This window comes from Melopsittacus undulatus, chromosome 6 (assembly GCF_012275295.1).
Source record: "Melopsittacus undulatus isolate bMelUnd1 chromosome 6, bMelUnd1.mat.Z, whole genome shotgun sequence".
In the NCBI taxonomy this organism is placed as follows: domain Eukaryota; kingdom Metazoa; phylum Chordata; class Aves; order Psittaciformes; family Psittaculidae; genus Melopsittacus; species Melopsittacus undulatus.
In genome coordinates this window covers 71,490,850-71,515,462 of record NC_047532.1, presented here as the reverse complement: position 1 = coordinate 71,515,462, position 24,613 = coordinate 71,490,850, and the positions used below count along the sequence as shown (strand labels likewise).

At 37.6% G+C, this 24,613-nt stretch overlaps 1 protein-coding gene across 3 annotated transcripts in view; it reads right to left on the bottom strand.

The window, feature by feature from the left end:
• Positions 1-24,613, bottom strand: part of BCAR3 (BCAR3 adaptor protein, NSP family member) — a 91,652-nt gene that overhangs the window by 29,532 nt on the left and 37,507 nt on the right. For all 3 annotated transcript variants that reach the window (XM_031053431.2, XM_031053429.2, XM_031053430.2), the window contains 2 exons: positions 21,800-22,127; positions 6,173-6,212 (listed from right to left, as the gene is read on the bottom strand). In XM_031053431.2, coding sequence (XP_030909291.2) covers positions 6,173-6,212; positions 21,800-22,119 — 360 coding nt within the window. In that variant the 5' untranslated portion in view covers positions 22,120-22,127. The remainder of the gene's footprint in view (positions 1-6,172; positions 6,213-21,799; positions 22,128-24,613) is intronic.

Sequence of the window (24,613 nt, the reverse complement as noted above, 5' to 3'; positions counted from 1 at the left end):
CAAGACACCTCCCCCTCCACGCCCCCGATCTTTGAGCTAATTAGGGCATTCAGGAACTGGGGATTGGGAAAGAATAAAAAGCCCCAAACAGCAACAGGCTAACTTGGAAAACATGATCTAGGACAGCAGACAGAAAAGTGCACTTCTGCAACTTCTGTTTTCTACAGCTCTTGCAGAGCTGTAGAATCAGACTTCCTGCATATTTACTGCAAACAGTAGCTTGGATTTTAGTTATCACTTTGCACCCAAATCATTACAGAAGTGCTGACTCAACCATCTTTTCAGAGATTAGCCTGTTGGTCAAACAAAATCCAACATGAGAAAATACTGAAACTTGGATGTAAGATTCCATCAGCAATTATGTAAAACTACATTCTAATAAATAATACAAGTTTTCAGTAACTCCAAAGAAATAGGGCAAGATTCTCATAACGATTTTAGGGTAAATGACTACTTGAGAGCTGCTGAATTTCAACTACATATGTACAGCCTTAAATCTTTTCTGAAATCTTCCTGGGCTGATGAAAGCTTTTAAGAATAACTATCATACATACTTATATAAATAGTTGCCCCTTATAAGCAGAGAAAAGGGATATAAGCAACTTTACTACTACCAAAACAGGATGAAAAGTACAAGACAAGATGACCCGTTTAAGTCACTGCAACAGCCAAAACTTATCCCACTAGAAAATTAAATCAAGGTAGGGAAATCCTCCCCTCCCTCATTCTGTGCCTCTGCAGGAAAAAAAGCAGCTAACTCCCAACAGTCAGACTACAGGCTTTTTATTACTAAGAAGGTTACAATGGAATTATTATGAAAAATGGATTTTACTAGTCACGACCTGATTACAAAAATGTACACTGAGAAGAGTTTTCCTCCAGAGGGCAGTGTACAACTACAACTACCGATCAAGCATCAAACCTGAAAGTATTCATTGTGAGACAGGTCAATTTAGGTATTCAACATTACATTAGCTCTAACAGGATCTTATATTTCTGATCTATAAAGCTCATATACAAGAGGCAACTTCTGTGTAGTGATGTTTCTCAAGCTTCTGTTCCTACTAAATAGAGAAACGGGGAAAAAGTTAAATATCTCTGACTGAACACTGACACTGGTAATGATTATTTGATTCGGATGACAAATCCAGAACGACAGAGAGATGTGTTAAGATAGTCAGCTGTATGGGTATACTCCTTTTTTCCTCAACTAAATACATTCCATCTGATAATTCCACCTTGTGTCATGCTGTTGCCCTTGCTGCATTTGAAAAAAGGAGGAAAAAAAACTCCAAAACAACACATATGCACAAAAGGATTCAAAAAGAACCTCCCAATCATTTGGTGCCTTAGTGTCAGGCATTCCTCAAAGCTCAGATACTTCATGTATAACACTGTCAAACAATGCATAAACCCAGCAAACTTACTGCTCACAAGTCACAACTCGTATCTCAAGAGGCAAGCCTCTACAGGAGAGTGATACGCAGCAGCTCATGAACAGGTATACACTGTACTTGGAAGCTTTTCCAGTGGAGGGGGGATTTCTCTAATATATATTTCCATGTCTAAAAAAGGCTCCTTGCAATGGAATTCCAATGTCATCAGGAAAAATTTTTTCCAAAACTGTAACTACTTATCATGCTAACAGTTTTTTTTCCCCCCTAAACTTTCCCAACCATCCATACACACACACAAACTCCATGTTTAATAGTACCATATTATCTTCTCGGCACAGCAATTAGAATGCATTAGAATATGAGAGTCAAATATTCATGCATGCATTTTACTGATATCCACAATATTATTAATTTGTGCAATCAAGTGCATAAACTGCAGCAATAAACCTCATCACCCGATCAAAAGCCTCTGAAGCTGAACAAAATTCACAGAACATCGTTCTACCTTGCAAAGCTACAAATAATGACCAATAGATGAGAATGTCATAAAAAATGGATTTTTAGTCGAGTTCACAAAATGACAATAATTTCTATGCCAGTTTGCTTTCTAACAAAATTAAAGAAGAGTAAAAACGGGGAAAAAAAAATTAACACTGTGGGGCAGAGACAATCAAGAATCTTTCAGCAGAGCTCAGAAGGGAAGATTTTTTTTCTGCAGCTGTAACTTCCTTAGACCAGTGACAGCTTTTTTAAAGTCTGAATCTAAATATAAACTTCCCTTGTGATCATGCTGAGCAGATAATCAGTCATAAATTTGGGTTTTTTTCCACTTATAGATTAAACTCCAAAACCTAAGGCCACAATAATACTCATCAACTCATCGGTGATATGTATTTCTGTAATCATTAGCACTATTCCCACAGGAAATGTGAAAGGAGGAGGGAAACCTGTTTTTCTTTCTTCCACCATGATAACAGCCTTAATGACTACAGCACAGACTTCTATTAAAAGATCCTAAAGTATTTATAGTGAATAGGAATGGGATAGACAGCTATCTTCAGTTCACATGAACTTGATGAAAATGATTCACAAGAACTTCTCTGACACTCAAATCTGCCAGCACTTGATCCTTTCCCTCCTGCAGGAGTCTGTTCTGTGGATATGCAGACTCAGGGTGTGGGAACAACCTGCTGAGACTACCAATGGATCTATTATTTGGCTCATAAAACTTGTAAAAGTCTCACAGAATGTACAACGTTCTATTGTGTCTGAAAACCTCTTTCATGACTTGGTTAGCAGCCCGACTCAAAGCAGTCTGGCCTGTTTTCACTTCTGTCATAAAAGGGTTTTTTGAAAGAGCCATTTAACTGTGACCATGGTTTCAGCAAGACTGTGAAGACAAAGGAAGGGTTGAAACCATATGGACACTTCAGTACTCAGGCTTCAGCAAATCAGTACTTTCTTCCTTAGAACTTGCTTTTGCATAATTAGCTCTCTATGTACTGAATGAACTAATACATCAATATTCAAGGTGCAGGAAACTGTTATTTGTTACCTGTAACTTACATTAAACTGTTAGAAACCATAGTGCACCTATAGCGAGCATTCTCTAATAAAAAACCTTCAGAGGATTAATATAATGATCAGCACTTTCTGTCTTGTATCTTGAACAGAACAGACCAGAAGAAAAAAACAATTTATTTTGCCTTTCCTCTGTCCAGAGCATTTTGAAACACAAGGAATTATTTATGTTACTTTTAGTCACCAGACTGTAGCAAGTAAAGGTTTGTATAGCAAACAAATTGATACACTCAGCTTTTAAGTTTGCCACAAAGTCTCTGTGACTTACACAGCAATGCCTGCTTGTAGTCACTACTGCCGCAACAAACACCATCATATTCTTCTCACTGAGAAACACACCACATTGGATCAAAAAAAACAAACAAAAACCAAAACCGTGTTATTTTTTCACAAACCTGAATAGATTTTCTGCATTCTATTTACAGCAGAGTCCAGTTCCCCATGAGGAGCACATTCTCAACAAGTATCAATTATCTTTCTTATGGGACTCACCAGAAACTCAAGTAGCATGCTGCAGGATCAGCATGGCTAAGGGCAGGCACAACTAAGACAAGCAGGGCCTGAAGGCCCCAGTCTGAGCTTAAATGGAACAGTTGTTCTGTGGGTATGGGTGCAAGTCCTAAGTGAGACTGGTTAGGACACTTCAAGCAAATGAATGCCCTCAGGGCCCTGACAGTACAATTTGCTTGGGACTTGAACTTTCGGGTAGAGTCACCAGCAGCCAGACCACCCTAATACAAGTTAAACTTGTGCCATGTACTACTTTGAAAGAAAATCTGCCTTGTAAAAAACTGCATTAAGCCAAAATCTCTTTAGAGTAAGATGAAATACGAATTGCTATTGAGACTTCGTGTACAATTAGCTTGTTCTAGTTTTAAAGTATGCCTGATACACCATACAAAACACTCAAGTTTGTGTTTTCAGTCAGTCGATCAACACTTCTCTGCCTAGAGACATTACTAGCTATATTTTCCTGGGTATCAGAAATATTAATCTGTTTCTCAGAACTTTAGTATCCTGAATCAGCAAAACCAGATTCCCAAAAGTTCTAATTTTCTCCCTCTTCTCATACTATCACTTCATTTTAAGGTGTTTGTTTCAACACTTAAGCATCAGCCATCAAAGCCATCAACTTGCACCAACCCTCTTGCTCAAACTAAAATATGTATGCATTATATGGCAAACTTGTGCAAATGGCAATGTTGGTGCAAGCAATATTGCAAAATACTAGAAATCTATTTTTCAGCTTTGTAACTTGAGTAGGTTAATGTCCTGCAGTTCATACTGAACTTAATACTGCCGTCAGAAATTATTCAAGAAGCTGGAAAATTTATAAACATTAATGTAATAATTACTACAAGGTGAGTTATAGAAGACAATGAACACGTACTTACTGCAACATAAGTCAGCAAAGGGGGGACAAAACTCAATAGTTTTCTAAAGTGAGGGCACACACAGGAAAAAATGAAAGAGGAAGGAGAAAAGAAGGTGACGGTAACCCTTGTGTTCTCCCTCACAAGACTCTTTTCCCCAGGCTTTCTGCCCCGACATCAAAGTTTTAATAACTAAGCTTAGCACCAGTGCTATTGACAAGAGTCCAAGACAAGCTTCTACTAGAAAAGCTGAAAAGATCAGAAACCACATTTGTAATACAGAACTTGCTGCAACAAGACAAGACACACATATTGATGAATTGGCACATGAAACCTCTGCCTTCTACTCGGCCATATTATTCAAACTGTAACAATGTACTCTATATAGCATAATGCAAGATAGACAGTAAATTAAATAGGGCAATTAACATGTCCACCACCTAGCTGCTTTCAGCATCCCCTCTTCTACAGTATTCTTCAGAAGGCTCTTGGCCTCCTCTGTCTCTACTACTTCACCATATCCCAACTTCATACTGGAATTGAAGCCAGGGACCTTGCAACACTGAGCTTTTTAGAGCAGAATTCTGGCAGCAGTCTTCAGAGTCCTCTGGCAGTCCCTTTTCCACAGACCTTTGTATTCTGTTCTTCCTGTTCTCTTCTTTGAAACCCTAATTCCTACCTCCACTCCAACCCTAGGCATAAAATCCATCAGAGGACCCCTCCACACTTTCAGGCAAATTAATTCTTTGCACATGCCTTTGGCAGTGCCCTCTCAATACTGCATTATATATTCCTACCTTACTTCTGTGATCAACCTTAATGAACCCTAATGTGGACACTCTAAATTTCCATCAGCTATGAACACTCACAGAAGGAATTCTAGCAACAGAACCCAGCTGACTGTCTCTTGAGTTCCTTCCTGACCAAAACTCTAACCTGAAGTAAAAATTCAGGTGTCTGAGAAATTCAGGCTGTGCACATGAATAGGAACAGAAATACCCTACATCCAAAGTTAACCTTTCTTATTGGACACTGCTCAGAAGATTACTGTCTTCAAAAAGACGGAACAAAGCCCAACAATTAAAGAAGACCATTGTTGAGAGACATAACACAGAAGCCAGACCTTTTCAAGGTTCTCAGAAATAATATTCACTTAAATGAAACATGTTGAAAGGTACTAATTCAGTGGAAATTGCAGCACTGCAAGAGACTCTCAATGCAGAATCACATCCCTAAGGCACCTTCCAAATTTTATATATTGCCAGTTGAGGACTGATTTTTCAATAAAATTCATGAATGCTCCAAAATACGTTTTATTTATTCTAGCAAAATGCACATTTATTATATTTAGTTTTTCAGCACTTAGATCTTGTACGAAAGGAAAACAGAATTACAATTTTGCCAGGATTCCAGTTACTTTTTGGACCAGAAGTGCATTTCCAACTGCTGTGGTAGTAAATATAATGCTAAAACCATAAACTTTAATCTGACATTTTTATGATCTTTTCAGATGTGTTCCTTTACTTTCCCTGAAATCCATAAGCAATATGGATTCTTTTAATCTGCTAACAAAGGCAAGATCACAGGTAGTCACCACAGAACTGAAGAGGGCCCAGTATAATAATGCAACCTATGCCCCAAAGTAAAATGTCCACAAGCATTTCACTGAATCAGGCAGAAAGTAATCTGACATTTACAATTAATTTTTCTGTAGCAAAAGATAGAGAAAAGCAGTATTTAACTACAAATGACTGGAAATGCTCTGGCAGTGCTGATCATACACCAAATGAAATATTCTGAGTATAATAAATGGTACCTTACCTTAACATAATCCAAAGTAGGATCCAGAATGTTCTGATCTCTGTGAGAAAATGAAGCAGGGAAAAAATAAAAAGAAACACATGTTAAGTGCAAATATAATGTCATACTGAAGAGATGCATTCATACAAACAATAGGCTACTAGGTCATGTTAAAATCCTTGTTAAAAACTGTGTGTTATAGCTAGATTACCTATGCTATCTAACTTTTCACAATATAAATCACTTATTTCTTCTAGGTCAGATAGCAGAGCCACTAGTAAATAATCTGTGAAATAAAGCTAATTATACTGTCTTAAGCAGAACAAAAACAATCTTGAAATTTCAACAGATGTCTGAAAATACTTGCCTAAAAATATGTGAAATACTACCTAAAACATCCAAAATAAATTTATGAGAGCTCTTCCAATAGGTCCTAATTTTATTTCTTTGCATGTTTTCCTACTTAAGGTACTGCTACTGATAGCATTGAGAGGACATTACTAACACAAGAAAACAGAAAGTAAAGTAGCCATTTTTTATATAAACAAAGCAAATAATTCATGAATTTGCAATGGTAGATTGTTTTATTTTTACATTTGGAAAAATAAATACATTTCTTGCAGTCTTTTAAAAAGTTCTCAGCTTTATCACAATTTCAACATGACAATTATCTGAAAGCCGGATAATCAAGTCATCGCCCTATTTAAAAAAAAAAAAACAAAAAACAAAAAACAAAAAAATCTCTCTTGCAAGTTTTCTATACATAGGATGGCAAAAGGCCCAGAAGCCATAAATAAAAGTAAAAAGAAACATATTTCTTCAAAGGGTTTTGTGTGTTTGTTTTTGCTTGAGAACTAGCAAGTTAACAAGAGTTTGCAGCACATGACTGGATGCTTTCTGCAGAACCTGGAATGACACACATGGTGCTGGCCTTCAATACAAACATATAAGAGGCACAATGAAAACTCTGAAAACTTACAGATGGATCAGGAGCTTGTTACAGCAATCAGACTTACCATACAGAAACGTATACTCCATAAATATTTGGTGGAAATAATTACAGTGATGTAACATTGTCTTGAATGTAACTGTGTATTACCAGAACCTAAGTTATAATTGTTATCATTTTATACTCAGTTTTCAGTCAGGTTCCCTAAGAGTTTTTAACCCAGAATACCTACACCAAGACAAAACAAAGCCTTCCTACTCCTTAGCCCTGGCCATAGATGATGGTGCTCAGCTGTTCAGTGGTTATTGTTTCACATTATCCCAGTATTTATCCAGGGTCAAGTTCTGTTTGCAGCTTAGTTGAAAAAAAAAAAATCAAAACCAACCAACCAAAAACTAAAACCAAAACAACAAAGCTGCTAAATTAAATGGAAATAGAATTCGCATGATTTAAAACTTTTCCCACCCAATATACAAAGAAGCTATAGCTTGGCATCTGTACGCACATAAACTACATACAAACATACCAGGGAAAAAAAAACGGGTGAAGCACAGAGAAAAAAGAAAAAGGAAGTTTCTAAACAGAAAAAAAGCTTTCTTTCTCAAGGCTTTGCAATTTGACTGGGGGGGGGGGGGGGGGGGGGGGGGAGGGGGAGAAATCCCATTCTTAATCGTTTCAGGAAAGTCATTAAGCATGGCTAAACTCCTTTCACATTCAAATGATCTGTGGGAAGTTACACCAGTACCAACTGGCTCTGAAACACTTTGCAGTTTAGTTCTTCACTTGCCCATGGAATTTTTCAGGACGAAGTATCTATCAGCACTGCATATGCAACACACTCAAAAAAATTAACATCAACAATAACACGAACAACTAGCTTACTTCAGCAGTAAGCATGTTTTGTCATGGACTGCATTTACAAACTCCATTCCTGCAGACTGGCCTTGCTACAGACTTCACTGTTCCCACCCAAGGTACAAGACAAAAAGTCTTCAGGATAGATAAGGCCAAAGCAAAATGAAGGAGGTAGAAAAGCTTTAGAGATAAAACAGTCTACTTACTGCTATATAAAGCAGGAAAACCAGAAGAGAGAGATAAAGAAGTGACCTACATTTCCTCCACCACTCGTGTGCTTTGAGAATTTCTGCTTTAGGAAATCAATGGTGTAACAAATCTTTTCAGAAGTACTGTAATATTTGATATGGTCGACTGTTCCACAACAAAATGTAGAAAACCCTGTAACTCATCACAAGCACAGGTTATACATAAAGATGTTTATGTTGAAGCCCTATTCACCCCAGACACCTTTCTCCTACCAGATCTACCTCTCTCTCCCCATCTTCCCTTGCTGTCCAAGTCTTTACTTTCACGCAATTTTTTGGAAGTTATTTTCAAGGAATGGTAATTGATGTGCATTAAATAATAGTAAAGATTAACTACTGCATTTTCCTGTTGCTTGGTTCAACCATGATACTGCCACATTATGTGCAGAAAAACAGATTAAGCAGCCCAATTAACTAGTAACTAACCAAATTACTTGATCACAAAACTAACTCCTGAATCTCAGCTCTCTGTCAGCAATGATGATATGGTCCTTTAGGCCATATAATTCCAGCAAAAGAAACCTATAATGTCAGGAATCCAAAAAATATAAAGCATTTTGTTTCCTTTTCTGTTCCCCTCTCAAGGAATCTTAAAAATGGTGAACCGCATTCTTACTTCTTGTATTGGATGATCTGCAGAAAAAAAATATTAACACTGTCCAACAACTGATAGATCAGATGAAAGGTACTTGTGGGCTCTGCCACCTCTCAAATCAATTAAACTGAAGGCTTGTTTCAATAATACTAGTTCTTCATCTTTCATCAGATTCTACTACATTTCAGGAAATGCTAATGTTCATCTTCAAATAAGCTTGACTTCACACCAGTATTGATTTGCATCTGTTTACCTATAACATGTATGTATTAGAGTCTGCACATAAGTCAACCATTACTGTGTAAATTGTGGGTTCATAGATTGGATTTTACTACACATTTTTACTTCCTAATAATCAGATACACTGTATTTCCATTCAGATTAAAAACACATTTAATGCAGAAAGGTGTCACCTGGAAACACAGAAGTTCTCAGAACACCTCCAGGTAAGATGTTGGGTAAGGTCTGCAGAAAGACATACAGTACTGACTTCAAACACTTTTCATATTCATTCTGTCACAGAACGGAATTTGGGAGATTAAGAAAGATATGCAAACACACTTGCACGTCCATTTTGGGTATTTACACTGCTGTTAGATCACGTCGTTTCATGACAAAAACTAAATCCCTTTACAACATGTTTTTTGGTCATAAGGGGTGGGGAGAGAGGGAAGACAAGAAAAGTAAAAAAAAAAAAGGCACCTGACTTGCCTTTCTTCTGTCATTCTTCTGAGTAGTCCAAGCCCTCTCCTGACCCTCCTCATACGCACAAAGTCTGTGTGGAAACTGCAGTAGCATACCCACTCTTCCAGTAATAATTCATCACCAAAAAAAAGCAATTAGTCATCACAATCCTAAACTTCATGACTCTAAGACTGCCCCAGCCAGAAACACATTCTCTCGAGGGTAATCTTACTGACGTATGACAGTATCTTTCTCTCTTCTGTCTGATCTTGCAAATACACAACCTTTTAATCTCTCTGTACTAATCCTTGGAAACAATTTATTTTCAATCCAACTGAAAGATTCTTATTATTGGGTTTTTTTCCTGCAGTTACAGGTTTTTTACTGATACTGCCAAGAAAATAACACATAGCTTGAATGTGAGACATGGAGCTCGAGCAACACTACATAAAGATGAAGACAACAACAGAAAACAGAGCTCTCTTGCTTCCTCCTTCTTCCCCCAAACCAAAATCTGTTGCAGCAGTGAAGAGCCTGGTGTCTTACTGGTTGGAAGTGATTATGACAAAGTACTGATACATTTGAACCCTGTGAGAACAGGAATTAATGTTATATGTAGCCTCCTTCAAGATACCGCTAAAGCTGATGGTAATGAGAAAAGCAAATGGAATTCAGGAGTGTTTGAAGTTGACAACATCAGTAGTCATCAGCTGAAAGGACAGAACTTGGATCACGTTTCTGGTATGACAAACTAAATAATGTCATAGAGCCAAGTTCAAATCCTGCATTGATTTGAAGACAGTGAGCAACCAAACATGAAAATCTGATAAAGAAAACACTGAAGTAAGAGTAACTACCTACTCTTTTTAAATATTTGATAAATCTATTATATACTTAAAATCAGCACTACAGTTGAAAAGATTAATCTTGGAATTCATCCCCAACACACATTATTCAGTTCAGTGAGTGCAGGAGAGTAACTAGGAAACAAGTCTTTTTTTTCCAGTGTCTGAGGTTTGTCCAATAGTTCTCTACAGCACTGCTTCAATAAAGAAGCTTGAAGCAAGTATCCCGCAGTCTTTAGCTGTTTATTCTATGAAAAACTCCACATTTCTGCTAACAATTCCACATTACTTTCATCACTGCTACTGTAAAGAATCCTACAACACACAGACCCTGATAGACTAAGCCATATTAAGTATCTGCTTTATCCAAGCCTTTGGCATCCTCACAGATGTATTAGCCACAATTATAAGTTAGCTACGATAACTTTCACAAAATTGAAACCTAGACACAACTGTATTATCAGAAATGCCCAAATCCTCACCATCATTCAACCATCACACAGACACTCTTACAGTAATGGAAACTGCTGAATGGCCCTGAAGCAGCTTTGAGCTACTTCACACTTTTAAAAATGTACTTGTGGGAAAAGCATTAGGACACGTTGCAGTACTTGGCATGTGAAAGTACATTTGGTTGATTGTTTTAAAGTGACCTTTGCTGGGGACTTTCAAAAGCATCTCTCTCCTACCACATTGAAAGACTGATCCTGAGAAGAACAATCTTCTCAACAGTACCAATATCAGATCAGTGTGAAGACAATACAAGCTCCAAGGGAGCCTGAGAAACTGAAAATGTACTGAGCTGTTGTATGGCTGCTTACAGAGATAGAAGTGCTATAAACAGACCAGATGGGATCAAATAACTTCTTCAATTTGTGTCTTTGAAATCTCTCCATCTATGTAGATTTAAGAAATACACCACTACTTAAGTATGAAGGTGCAAGTATGAGCATGCTAGACACTGTGCTTATGCACTGCAGTCTGATGTTATTTGTACTGTAAACTAGAGTAAAAGATTCAGTGATTTTATCCTCCAGCAGCTTCTGCTTCACACACACACTCCTACTACATACCTAAGGCCATTCCACCCTTCTGTCTACAGCTGCACAACATCATGAACGTGACTCATTCAAACACCAGTGGAAACAAGTGCAAACTGCTATGACTAACTGCATAATGACCTACAGTTCACTTAAGAGCAGTAGGGACTCTTCAGCAATCAAAATTCAAGAAAAGAGACAATGTACTTTTCATTGAATTAAATGAAATCTTAACTCATTCATATTTGTTTAGAATGCCTCTTTAGAGATAGTATTGCAGCCATTTACCACTTCAATCTTCTGCATCTCTTCAGTTTGCTCCATTTTACCTATCACAGCAGAAAAATCTACCCCATTTTTTCTATCTTTTCCAAATCAATTCCTGCTTCTGCACCAGATACAGTACTGGTCCTTACAACCTGTTCAAAAGCTCAGTCTAGGCACCCTCATTCTTTTTCCTTTATTTTTCCATAACGTCTAGGAGTCCCACAGCTAAAACTCTTCTTCAATGCCCTTCTTAAAATCTTCTATTCCCAGGCAGTTACTATGTTGTGAAAGTATTCATTGGGCAGACAGACCATCACTTACCAAAAGCAGTCACTGTTCCTACAAACTTCCTTATATGTGTGTGGCTGTCAGGTTGCATTTCAGTGGGCAGTTCTTTACAGTCAATGCTTTAGTTGTTGCAGTTTTTGAGAAGGCAACTCAAAAATAGCTGAACCTTCCAAAATGAACATGCACATTCCCAAAAGACTGACAAACACTCAGTAGAATCCCAGGCTCCATCAATTCATCTGAAATGTACTTAAATCTAGGAAAAGTTTATTCACAAAGCATGGTTGCCAGCCAACTGGTACATCTTTCAGGAATGTGTGTTTGGACTGAAGCTTAGGAAAATTAATCCTTTCCTTCAGTAGTGAATAAGATGATGGTGGAGGAAGAACTCTTCTCCTTGTCTACTCCCTTACCCCAGTTTAAGAAATTCATTGCATTAGAAGTTTCTCTACATTGAATACTGAGAGTGAGCATTAGAAACTCTTTCACCTGTGTGACATTTAACTACTCTGGGGATATTCTACCCAATTTCACTGATATCCTGCTAACTAACAGAAATTTATAATCCTGTATATTACAACTGATCACTCATCTCCTTTCCCGACCTCCCATCATCAAAATAGATTCTATTTTGACAGGTTTGTACCAATGAGTTGCAACAAGCTCAGAACAACTTGAGGAACATGAAAGTGGCAAAAAGTGGGCACAGGACTGTTCTGTCATTGGAGCAGATTAGCAAATGTTAGGGATACTTGATTTTGATTTCATGTGTCTGTATGATTCTGTGCCAACTGAACTGGTTTGTGCAGTACTAGCTGAAATTCTTAAAATGTATGTTGAATTATATTATTATTAGAACAGACAAGAAAAATCCACTGGCTCTGCATTTTTTTTCAGCTACAGAACAGAAACACTTAACATACTTTTAAAGGAAAACAAATAGTTAAGGGAAACAAAGCAATTCTAAGGTATTAAGAAGCACAGCAACGGTATGTAAGAAGAGGAGTTGCAAAGAACTTACTGTTGATTCTATAATACTTTCAGAGACCATCAGGTATCTCACAACCTAATCATAAAAACAGGTTACAGACCACAGCATAGGAGAAATTGCAATGCAGTATTAGCTTTTGCTAACAAACACTTTTTGCTGAAAGGAAGCAGTACAGCTACAAATGGTAGTTTCATCAAGAAGGTGATGAGCAGGTGCCTTGGAGCATACATAGAATCATAGAACAGTTAGGGTTGGAAAGGACCTTAAGATCATCTAGTTCCAACCCCCTGTCATGGGCAGGGACACCTCACACTAAACCATGTCACCTGAGGCTTTGTCCAACCTGGCCTTGAACACCACCAGGAATTGAGCATTCACAACTTCCTTCAGCAACCTGTTCCAGTGCCTCGCCACACTTACAGTAGAGAACTTTCTCCTTATACCCAGTCTAGCCTTCCCCTGTTTAAGTTTTAACCCATTACCCCATGTCCTATCACTACAGTCTCTAATGAAGAGTCCCTCCAGCATCCTTATAGGCCCCCTTATAGGAAGCTGTAGACTGCCATGAGGGGACCCCTAAGTTCTTCTCCAAGCTGATCAAACCAAGTGACCTCCAGCTGGTATCTTTATTTAAAGCATAAAAGGGATGGAAAGGAAAATAAATTGTCACATGTGGACAAGAGGCAATGTGAGGAAGCAATACAGTACTTAGTACAAGTGAACACGACACTCGAGAATCTTTACAAGAGACCAGGAAACAACCAAGTTTGGGGAAATGCTTTGGATGTGTTGGAAGGAGTAATTCAAGAAACTTTCCATTCAATAAAGCACCCAAAGAAGAAATGGCCTGAAAAGATGGATTTTTTTTAAAAAAAAACATACACTTATTTTTTATTGGGGCTTTGAGGAATTCAGGTTGCATTTGCCTGCCAAGTCATTCATGAACAATAAGGTCCTGATCCCACAACCAATTTCAAACAGTGACACAACTGTGCCCATCCCACACAGCACTTCAGTTCTCTACTCAGAAGCTGAAGGACTGTGATTTAATTAATGTCCACTTAACTACAGAGGTCTTGCTTTTTGAGACTTTTTGTTCCATTCCCCTCATCTCCCTTCCCCAAGATCCCACATGGGCAGGCTTTTGATTACTGTCACCTGTAGCCAGGTTTCCAAAATCCCCATAAAAAGCAAGAAGTGAGGCTCTGGTTCTGCATGCCTATGTGAAGCAGCAGATGTGAGCATCAAATGGGAACAAAGTGGTGAAGTGTTGAGAACAACAGAAGAATCTGATTCCAAGAACGGACAGAAGGGCTGGGAAGGCAGACAAGCCAAAACAGAAGTGACCCCCAAAAGTTAAAGCATAAGAGGAATTAGTACTCAATATAAGCAGAGAACACTCACTATTCTCTGCTTATACAACAGAGCATTCTTTCTACCACAAACATCTGCCAGCTTTAATGGATAGATCTACTCCACCACAGAGACAGCAGAGGTCAGGTTTGCAGGTGCATCTGAACAGGACACATCAAAAGAAAGAATAGGAAATTCTGGGACAAATAGCACGAAGGAATCCTTCCTTTTGAGAACCATTTATGCGTGTACTGAAGAAGTCAATGAGATACTCCATAGGCCTAAATATATCACATTCATCTTACTCCTGCTACAAACTCACAAACTGCCTGGTTAAGGGTTCTTGGAAAACAAAACGCTTACTACAAGGAAGTTTCAGGCATTAGATAAAATCCATATGTATTTTTACTTTTAAAATTCTGGGGGTTTATAAACTTTTCCTCCCTACCTTACCCAAAAATTTAAACGGAACAAATAATAAAAAACATCTTCCTGTTAATTTCACAACTATTTTTATACCTGAAGAACTACACTGCTATCTATGAACCCAAACAGCATTATCTACTCTTCTCCATAGAGAAAACATATATAATACTTATTTTATTTGAGATATTAAAATCTTGACGATAAAATTTCATTTTAATTTTCAAAGTGCACCTAAGTACTCTGTGCCGTAATACACACAGCATAGTCATTACAAAGTAACACATATTCCAACTAAAATTATCCAAAAAATAACATTTTCAAAATGATTAGTTAGTACAAAATAATTCTAAATACCTGACCCATGCCATTCTCAGAACCCAAAGAACAGAATTTGCAGCATATGGAGAAGCAAAACAGGCTGCAAATTCTGAGCAAATCCCTGCATATTGTTCTCCTCACCAAGTAATGCCCTGTCAGCTCTTTCCCCTTATAAATCAACTGTCAATTCAAGGACTTCAGCAGGCTGCATCTATTCCGGTAGTACCATTAAGAGGAAAGGAAGTTTCAGGAACCCAGAATCCAGCTGTTAGATGACTTTATACCTCAATATGCTGATGAAGTTATCCTGTTAATGTCAGTGGTACTAGTAAAGGTTAACACTGATCAGGTTTTCAATTTTTTTCTGGACAGTTATAGAAGATGAGACAAGTATGCAAGTGTCATCCAGCTAAACATGCACAGCCTTGAAGACCAGAAATTTTGAAGAGAACAGTACATAATAAATTATGAGATAAGCTAATCTACTCCAGAATAACTGCTGCAGCAACAGAAAGTCCAAAGTTAAATGATAGCACTTTATCTGAAATAATGGGGAAAAGAGCTGATGAAAAAAAACAAGAGGAAAAAGAATTGGCTGACCAGTATGAAAACTAAGTCTGAAGTCTAGCTAAACACACAGTTGAATAGCTATCATACTTCCAAAACTACAGAACTTCAGGGTATTCTTAGCGTCTATATGTAGATAGGGCTTGTTTACAAAATACGTTTTAGTTTACAGGTTATTTGCCACATTTTGATCTCCTGCAGCAGGGTTGAGTGAGCATTGGAAGACAACTACTGGCTTGCCCACTTCCTCAGTGAAAGAATCAAACTAACCACCTGCTCCCCAACCAGATTCAATTCTTCTTAATTAACATCATTGAACCATGTCAAAAAAAAAAAAAATCAACCAAAACCAGAAAACCCACAATCCAACACTAGATATGAACAGTTCAAGTCTGAGATTTTGGTACGCTAAAAAGAAGCTGTTATGCCTGATCTACCTACCAAAAGGATAGTCTGTAACCACATCAATAAAAGCAGAAGTAGTGTTGTAGCTACTATCACACTCAGGACTTTCAGTGTAGCCAAGAATATATACAGTTTGCAAACAGAAAATCAAGACAGAAGAAGAAAAGGTTAAAATTACAGCTCAGTAGTTACAACTCTATATTTCTAAATATATAGGCAGTTAAAAGTAAAGCTTTAAAAACAGGGTGGGGGAAATCTAATTCTGACCATCTGGTTGGTCAGAACCTCTCATGAACAGTGACAGAACAAAGCATCCAGAGCATTACATGTAATTTAGAGAAAGGCATGAAGCATTTTGATTCCAAGCCAGTTTGAACAGTGCAGCCCTACTGTTTACCACTATTTTTGAAACATCAGTATAGGCAAAGAACAGAATTTGAACAAAAAACAGTCTTTGCAAGTGTGAACAGATGAAATGGCTACTGGAAAGACACAGTAAACAGGAATTAAACCAGCACATATTCACAAGCATTTCATATAATGGGAAACAGCCAGTGTAAATTAATGTCAGCTTCATTTGAAGGCTTTAATCAGCATGAAAACTTAAGAGTGATCATTTCTGGCAGATGGCTCACTTCAACACTTCCTAGGGGAAGGCTCAGAAGAGAGAGTGATTTAATGCAAATGTGTGACCACACAGCATCTCCCAAAATATCCAAAGCTCTACTCATACAGGCGTTCATACCTCACATACAGGGCAAAGACAAAGTTAACTCATCTCTGTCTGTTAAATGCTGAATTTCTCACACACAGACTTCTATCAGTCAAGTGTATTTCCTAAAAAGTCTTAGACACACATAAAACATGGAGGGCTTTAACTAAGCATTTTACTTTACAAACTGCATAAAAATCAATAACCTTACTTGTAAGAAATTGTGTCTAGCTTTGTGCTAGATTATTCATCCTAAAATTTGTATTAAGTTCCTCCAAAGCATCATGAAGAGAACACAAACAAACAAAAAAACCCAATAAGGCCAACTTTGTGTAAATTTGGATCCTATATCTGGCCTCTTGGCAGTCTACAATTTCACACCAGAGCAGTTATTAAACTCAATTTCACTCAATTTTTTTTCCAAAGCCTGTCTGTTTCAACAAGAATACAGGCTGGATTTTTCCCATTTTACTTTGGAGGCAATAGAGTAACTATTAGCATTGAGAAAGGAGTATGTTTTTTTCTTTTTTTAACCATGCTTTAATCAGATTGTGACAATCACATCTTTATTAGCCTGATTCTCTAGGGACAAAACATTGAAACTATCATACCATCTGTGTGGAACAATGGCCGATGGAGCGTGGGCATGCGAATTATGAAGGGCTGAATAATCCCTGATTTTGACTTGCACGACCCAGGCTTGAAACTGAGTGAATGACAGTGAACTGTTGTGGACTGGCTGCAAGGCAGTGGGCATCTTGTGCCCAATCCCGATGTTTTAGCATTAGAAAATGGTGTTTATGGAGAGTGCAGGCCACAATCCTAAGTCAGCAAGTGCCTATGTGGAGCTTGACATGAATCGAGGATGAAGAAAGCTGTGGGTAAAGAAGCAAAAGTAGCAGTGCAAGCAAGATAAAAAGAAACTGGGATGTGTTAAGACACAATAGTGAACTGTTAAGCAAGTTTTGGAGACTAGGCTCTCATACAGTTAATGTAACCAAATTGTATCTTAGTTGCTGTGTGCTACACTGTATATGTATCTGCTAATACAGTGAGCTATTGATTATGTATCCAATCTTAATATAACCAGTTACTGTGTATGTATCAAAGTATAATACACTGAGTCATTGCAAGCAGATGCAGAGACTAACATGGAAATTCTAGCTTATCCAATAGCTATATATAGATAGGCAGGTGGTCAAACTAATGGAACCAATGAAAGAGTGTTTAGCGGTGCATGGGCTACCAATAACTGTATTAATGTAGGCAATATTGATCAATAAAAGGGGAACAAGATGTCTAACTCATATTGTGTCATCCTCTTGATTCTGGGTTCCTCCAACACATCTGCATTATTTCTCTCTCCACAAAGCAACTTTGGAACTAATGACCTGTTTGACAGTGGGGTATCAAAAATACATTTCTCATAAATAAAAAAAAACAGGAAAGTAGCTACAGGCAGCAGAGGGAACCACTTCCTCCAGGATAACCTGCTGAGAGGAGGACTGTGGCAAGAGGTTCAATATCTATTAGTCAGAATCCACATAAGAAGAAACACTATGAATAGCCTAACCATGGAAATAGTCTTCGTGGATGTTTATTCTATACTAAGTACTGAAGCAGCACCCATTACTATGGAATGGATTTGTGTTGTCTTCTAAAAGTATTAACTTAAACTCAAAACCCCAGCTCTGGGAAAAACCTCCAGAATGTGTCTTATGCTTCATCTTTCTTCTTCTTTTCCTGGTTTGTGGATTGGCATACTAATAATAAATAGTATATATGCAGTCCTATTGAAATTCAAACAAAACATAAGCTTTTGAGAAAGCTTATATGAGAAACATGTCTTTTGGAATCTGATTCTGTTAGTTTTTATGAACCTGTTAGTTTTCCTTTATTATAAAATTTAGGAACAAAGAATACTATAGCTGTCAGCTTGTCAGCTGTCAACTTGTTCCACTACCTCTTGCAATGAAACATGGAGCACAGTATCAACAGAGTAGAATCTAGTTGTGCTTTGGAATATTAGCAAAAGATCCTTTGCTCCATCGATTTTCTTAACAACGCTCAGAAATTTCTTGCATCTCTACACTGAGGTAGCATTTAAGTAAGATCATATATGAGCCAGTACCAGACCTACAGAGGCAAGTGCTACCTTAACCCAAGACTACGTGGGTACTATTGACATCCCACTGAAATAGTGTAGAACGTCAAAATTGGCTTTTGACAGCTGGCTTCATCACTACAGACAGACTTGCTGATAATAGTAGTTCTGCATTGCTTTTAGATCTTGTTTATTGGGTACTGGACTGTATTAATGAAAAAGCATGAAAATGCCACAAGTGTGTTACACTGGAATGGCAGTCAAGGAAAACCATAATCATTCAAGGGCACAGGTAGTTCCAAATAACACTACTTAATAAAACACTTAATAACACCACTTAATAAACCAATGTAAGTTCAGGCTTGTGCTTTTAACAACTTGAGGCTATGACTCCTGATCTACCTGATTTTTGCACAAATACAGGAATGACAGATCTTCCTAATAAGGACTGCAGACTCGTGATGTGCTTGGTCACAGGAAAACTGAAGTGAGCTGGACATTTCCTATATTCATTTATTTGTAATTAATTATGCCTTGTAAGTCTAAAACATTGAGTGCTTTTGTACATCAGAATTTAATTTTTCCCCATTAATCCAGAAGATAAACATGGAAAATTCATGAGAAATTCCATAAAGATATATTATTTTTGGTCATTTAGATGTAAAAATCCTGAGACAAAATCATCCTATAAATAAATTATTATACATACACTTCATCTTGGCTACAGAGTAATGTAATCAGGTTGCTGTAAGACAAGATAGAAGTTTCTGGAAATCAGAAGAGTTCCATTAGGAAATGACACAATTCATTATCACTTTCCTACTCTTGCCTTGGCTTATTTTTTGTTCACAAAATTGTGTATTTAGAGATTGTATTACTCATCTTGAACTACTGAAAATGTATCATTGTTACATTTTCTAAATTGATCAAACTTTAACTATGATATGCCTAGGTCACAGTTCAGCATAATCAGATCCATGTGCACAGGAACACTGTAATCCCAATGACTATTAATTCTGGCTCACTGACATGAAATACTTGGGTTGAGCAATCCATCATGGAAAAGTTTGATTAAGATGCATGTTCACTCTAAGTTTTGTAAACAGCATTATAGTAATGAAACTGATTTACTCCTGAGTAAGAATATCCACTTAACATTATACTATTTCATAAGTACCTACACTGAAATGAAAGTCCCATAGGGCTTTTTTGACATAATTCTGATAAGGGAACATGGACTTCCCCATACAATTAGTCGCAGCTAATTTCAACATGTCTGAGTAACAGAATATATACCTTAGCATATATGGCAAAGTGCTTACCACAGAAGAATCAGATATGCTCTCCTGATTTTCTTTTAAAGTGTACTAATAAAAAGGGCACAGTCATCCAAAAACTACTCAAAAAGTAATGTATTGGCTGACTGTCATACTGGTAGTATCTTTTGCTCTAATGCAAGTGGGTTATTAGGTCATGCAGCAGAATGTATAAAGATTCGTCGTAAAAAATTAAAGAAAGCAAAAGCTAGAAGTTGCTACCACAGCATTCCACAAGTATCTGAGCAAAAAATTAGAAGACTAATCCAATTGGAACAGTGCTTGCTGCTATGACTCAAAAGACACAAATTCTATTAACAGCTGCACTAACAACATTCTTTTAATCTCTTATTATTTCAAAAGCATCATGTTTTAGTGCTGATCAGGCAGAAGTTCTCTACATTTTCCTCTCAAGCATTCTGTTCTAACACTTACTGCTTGTGCAAAAGTTTTCTTTACAGGACAAGGAAAGTAACCAGTTAAAATTGCAAATATATTTAGCAGGGAGCCTTCGGCCTCTGAAGAAGAACATCTCTTGCAAATCACATTCATTAACTCCTCTTCAGAAGCAAGACATAAGGTAAAACTTCAGTATATGCTTCCATATTCTTTCCATAGCAGCAGCTGTGGCTGCTTGTGCTCTCTAAAAGTATGCAAGTCAAAGAAGCAAATTACATTAAAAAGCCAGTTCACATAAGCAGGTCCATTTCAAAGACCAGTGACAGGAATATTAAATGCACTGAGGCCCTTTCTTCCTTCAAAGTGAATACAGTATAGAGAAGAAAGATTTATTTTCAAATGAGAAGAAAGCTTGACCCTGTATGCTGCAAGCAAAAAGCATACAAAACCCACTCTACACACACAACCCCACATAAATCGAACTGTCCTTCGATTTGAGATCAAGAGTGTTATATAGTGATGGACACAACAAAACTATAAATCCTTGTTCAGAAGCTGTGATTTGGCTATTTTTTCTCAACCTTTAACGCTGTCAGCCAAGCATCCTAACCCTCTCACCTTTGTGCCTTTATCTGATCCACTGATTACACGGAATTTTTCTTGTGTTAGCTGGGATTTTTCACATTTTATAGACCTCAATATCAGAACAACAAAAAAGGACATTTACAAAATAAAGTATTTTTTGTGTAAGTAATGGAATATCAGTGATGATAATAAATTCATAAAAGAAATGCTAGCTATGAGAGTGTAATTCTTTCTCAAGAGTCACAGATATTATAGCCAGGAAGTCAGGCAAGAATAATGGACAGGGGTAATTTGCTATTAACTCATTGTGTACACTGGGTTCCAATGAAATCACTAGATCCCACAGAAGTGGGATCCCACATGCCTTAAACAGGCATGATTATTTAGCAGCCCATATACTGACTGGTCTTGCTGCAAAAGGAAAACTATTTTGAAACCTGAGCTATTAAGAATTTCTCAGAATTCCTGAAACCTGTGCACCAGATTCCCTCCTCACCCTCCCCACCCCTCACATGTTTCACACTATTTTTTGTTTGGCTTCTTCCATCAAGACCTAAATTGAGTACTAGGCAGAAAAATCAATCTCAGTTAAATACAGAGTTATAATAAAAAGCTACACCTATAACTGGACATTTAGCAGTCTAGAAAAATACAAAACAAATCCTATGCAAACACACGCAAATTAAGGTTTTACAAGGTACCTGGCATGGAGTTTGTTGCTCTTCCCATTTTGCAGGGGGTACTCTTCTGTAACATCCTGCACAAAAGCTGGCTGCTGGCAGTGTGGTCTGGTATGTGGCAGTGTCCCCATGTGGCTAAACATATCATAAAACCTAGTGGGAACTGTCCCTTTCTTCTTCCTGGGAAGAGTGCCATGGATGGAGACATCTTGAAAGGAGCCTGAGCAATGCTCAGCTGGCAAAGGTTTAGTGCTCAAAAGGTCCATGGAAGAAGCTAATGAAAACTGGTGGTTCACTGGACCATCTCTGGGAAGACTTGAAAATTTTCCTGCAGCTATCATTTTCAGTTCTGAAAAAAACAAAAATAAGATTTATCATAGCACATCCATCAACAAAGCCCTAGCTTTAATGGAAGTTCAATAGCATGACTAACAAAGGCATCTAAATTTTAACTTCTGCTTTGCTTTGAGGCAGATACCTCAACAGGTAGCCTATATTATAATCCAGTCACATTCCTCCAACTGCACATCAAGCACTCGTGTATATTAACTTTTAGACATGTGAAAAGTCACAGCAAAAAACAACCAATCTGGAAACACATGCAAGGGCAGGCAGGCCCTGAGCAATTTTCCATTTTCACCTACAAAGGTGTACTTTTTCTGCTCCTTTGCATCCTCTGAAGACTCAGGTGTCAATTTAGAACCATTATCAAAAAGCAGAGTTTCAAGAATATTTTGACAAAAAAAAAATAAGGACACTATAGCTTGATTTGAGAGTATATTTCTAAATGCAGTAGCTGTCACACTGTGAGGTGAAAAAACTGTTTCTTAAGAGTCTTGCTCAAGTAATAAATCTAGCAAAGAACTAGTCACATTACTAACAGGCTGTAAACTAAAGGGTTCTACCCAGAGATAAGGGCAAGCAGATTACCGGAATTCTCTTCCTCAGCATGCACAGCCTGCTGGCTTAAATTGCTGTTGACATTAGGGATTTGCATAGCTGTCAGTCTCTTGTATAATCAATTAGAGCCTGTCATACAGTACAGGTTTTTCTCTTACCGTGAGCAAAAAGATTCATGACACAAACACTTCAGGCACATTAACAAATTGCAGCGCTGTTCCTCAAACGCTGCCTTGTGCTTACTTTATACTGTTATATTACAGAAGACAGGCTGCCTTACCCTATCCAGTCATATTATCATACAAAAGCCACTTTATGGAACATACCCACGGATCTAAAGGTCAATCAGTTCTATGTTCTCAACCTACGTGGTACGCGACCAGGTGCAGCAGAGATAGGTGTGAAATCAGCAAGCAGAAGAGCTTTTGGCAATAACACTTATGGACAGGGAGAATCTGCTCTGACCTTGGTAAGGTTTCATGCTGGAAAATAAGAGCAGCACCCTGGAGGCCCAGCAGCCTGGAAGTCAGCTCGTTACAGCTGCACAAGAATACCTTTGGGTTTGGAAAACATATAGGTGTTACAAGGAACACAGCTGCCTCTATAGTTCTCATGTTCTATTCTCCAACCTCAGCATCACAGGTGCTTTCAAAGTGTTGCTGCACCGAAGCTACTGTACTTCTATACCCAGAGCAGGTTTAGTTTTAGAGTAACACTAAAGCTCATCTCAAATTTATGCAAGTATTCTGCTGTTTCCTGTCAGCTGCATTGCAGATATTGACAGACTGGATAAAGCTTCAGATTTGAACAACAAATGCCCTTCCACTTCTCCTTTATATAATAATAAATATTCACTAGTCCTACAATAAATATTCACTAAATTATAAATAGATTATAAATAAAATTTAGATATTTTATTTAAACATCATGATAAATAATATTTTTTTTTTCTCTTCCATCTGCCAAGGCCCTGTCTGAGCACCACTACTATGTACTATAGTAAAAAAAGACTCTGGAAATAGCACCTCTGTCCACAGAATCTGTTTGACTTAGGTCAGGTTTCTTGTTGGAAAAAGTAGAAAAGAGTTCAAAAGTTAATAAGGACTGACATTTTTAGTTACACTGATCCAAACAGAATTCAAAACACTAAAGAAACCAATCTACACTCTCACAAAAAAAATATGCCATAAATTATCATATGGGCCTTGACGAGAAATACTAAATCACCCCTCCATTTATTGTGCATTTTGAGGACATAGTTTCTGCTGGCTAGTATTAAAAATATCACATAATTATGTTCAAAATAATACCAGAGTGCTGTAAAGTCAGTTTTGCCTTACAATTGTTCTAAGCAAAGCAACTGGTCCAGAGACAGGAAGATCTAAAATGCAAATGCTTACCACAAAGCTACAGCATGCTATAGTTAAAAGCAAACTAACAGACAGAGATTGCTTCCAGTAAATTCAGCTTTCTTATTAGACAGGTATGATAAAAATTACCTCAAACAATAGCTGGGGGGTGAGGGTGAAGCATCTTAGAATGCACACAGTCATCTGAAAATTCAATTTTGTAGTAAGGCAACAAACATCATTTACAGAGCCTGAAATGGGAGGATAGCTTGCTCATACTGTACAAGCATGTTGTTACTCTAATTCTGGGGGCTGCTGAGATTCTGAATGTAATAATCTTGCCTTCTTATTGGTTTATAAAAACCCTCAAACCTCTGAACTCTGTCTAATAAGTGCAGGTCATCCAGTCAGATGGATTTTTCTTAGGCTTTCTGGCCAGATTACCACCACTATGCTGAAATAGAACATGTGATATTTCATGCAATGCCAAGCGGGTATAAATGCAACCAACGAAAGTTTGAGTTTAGTAGTTGATACCAGATGAGTCCACAATAGGCTTATAATGATAGTAAGCTGTCGACCACTT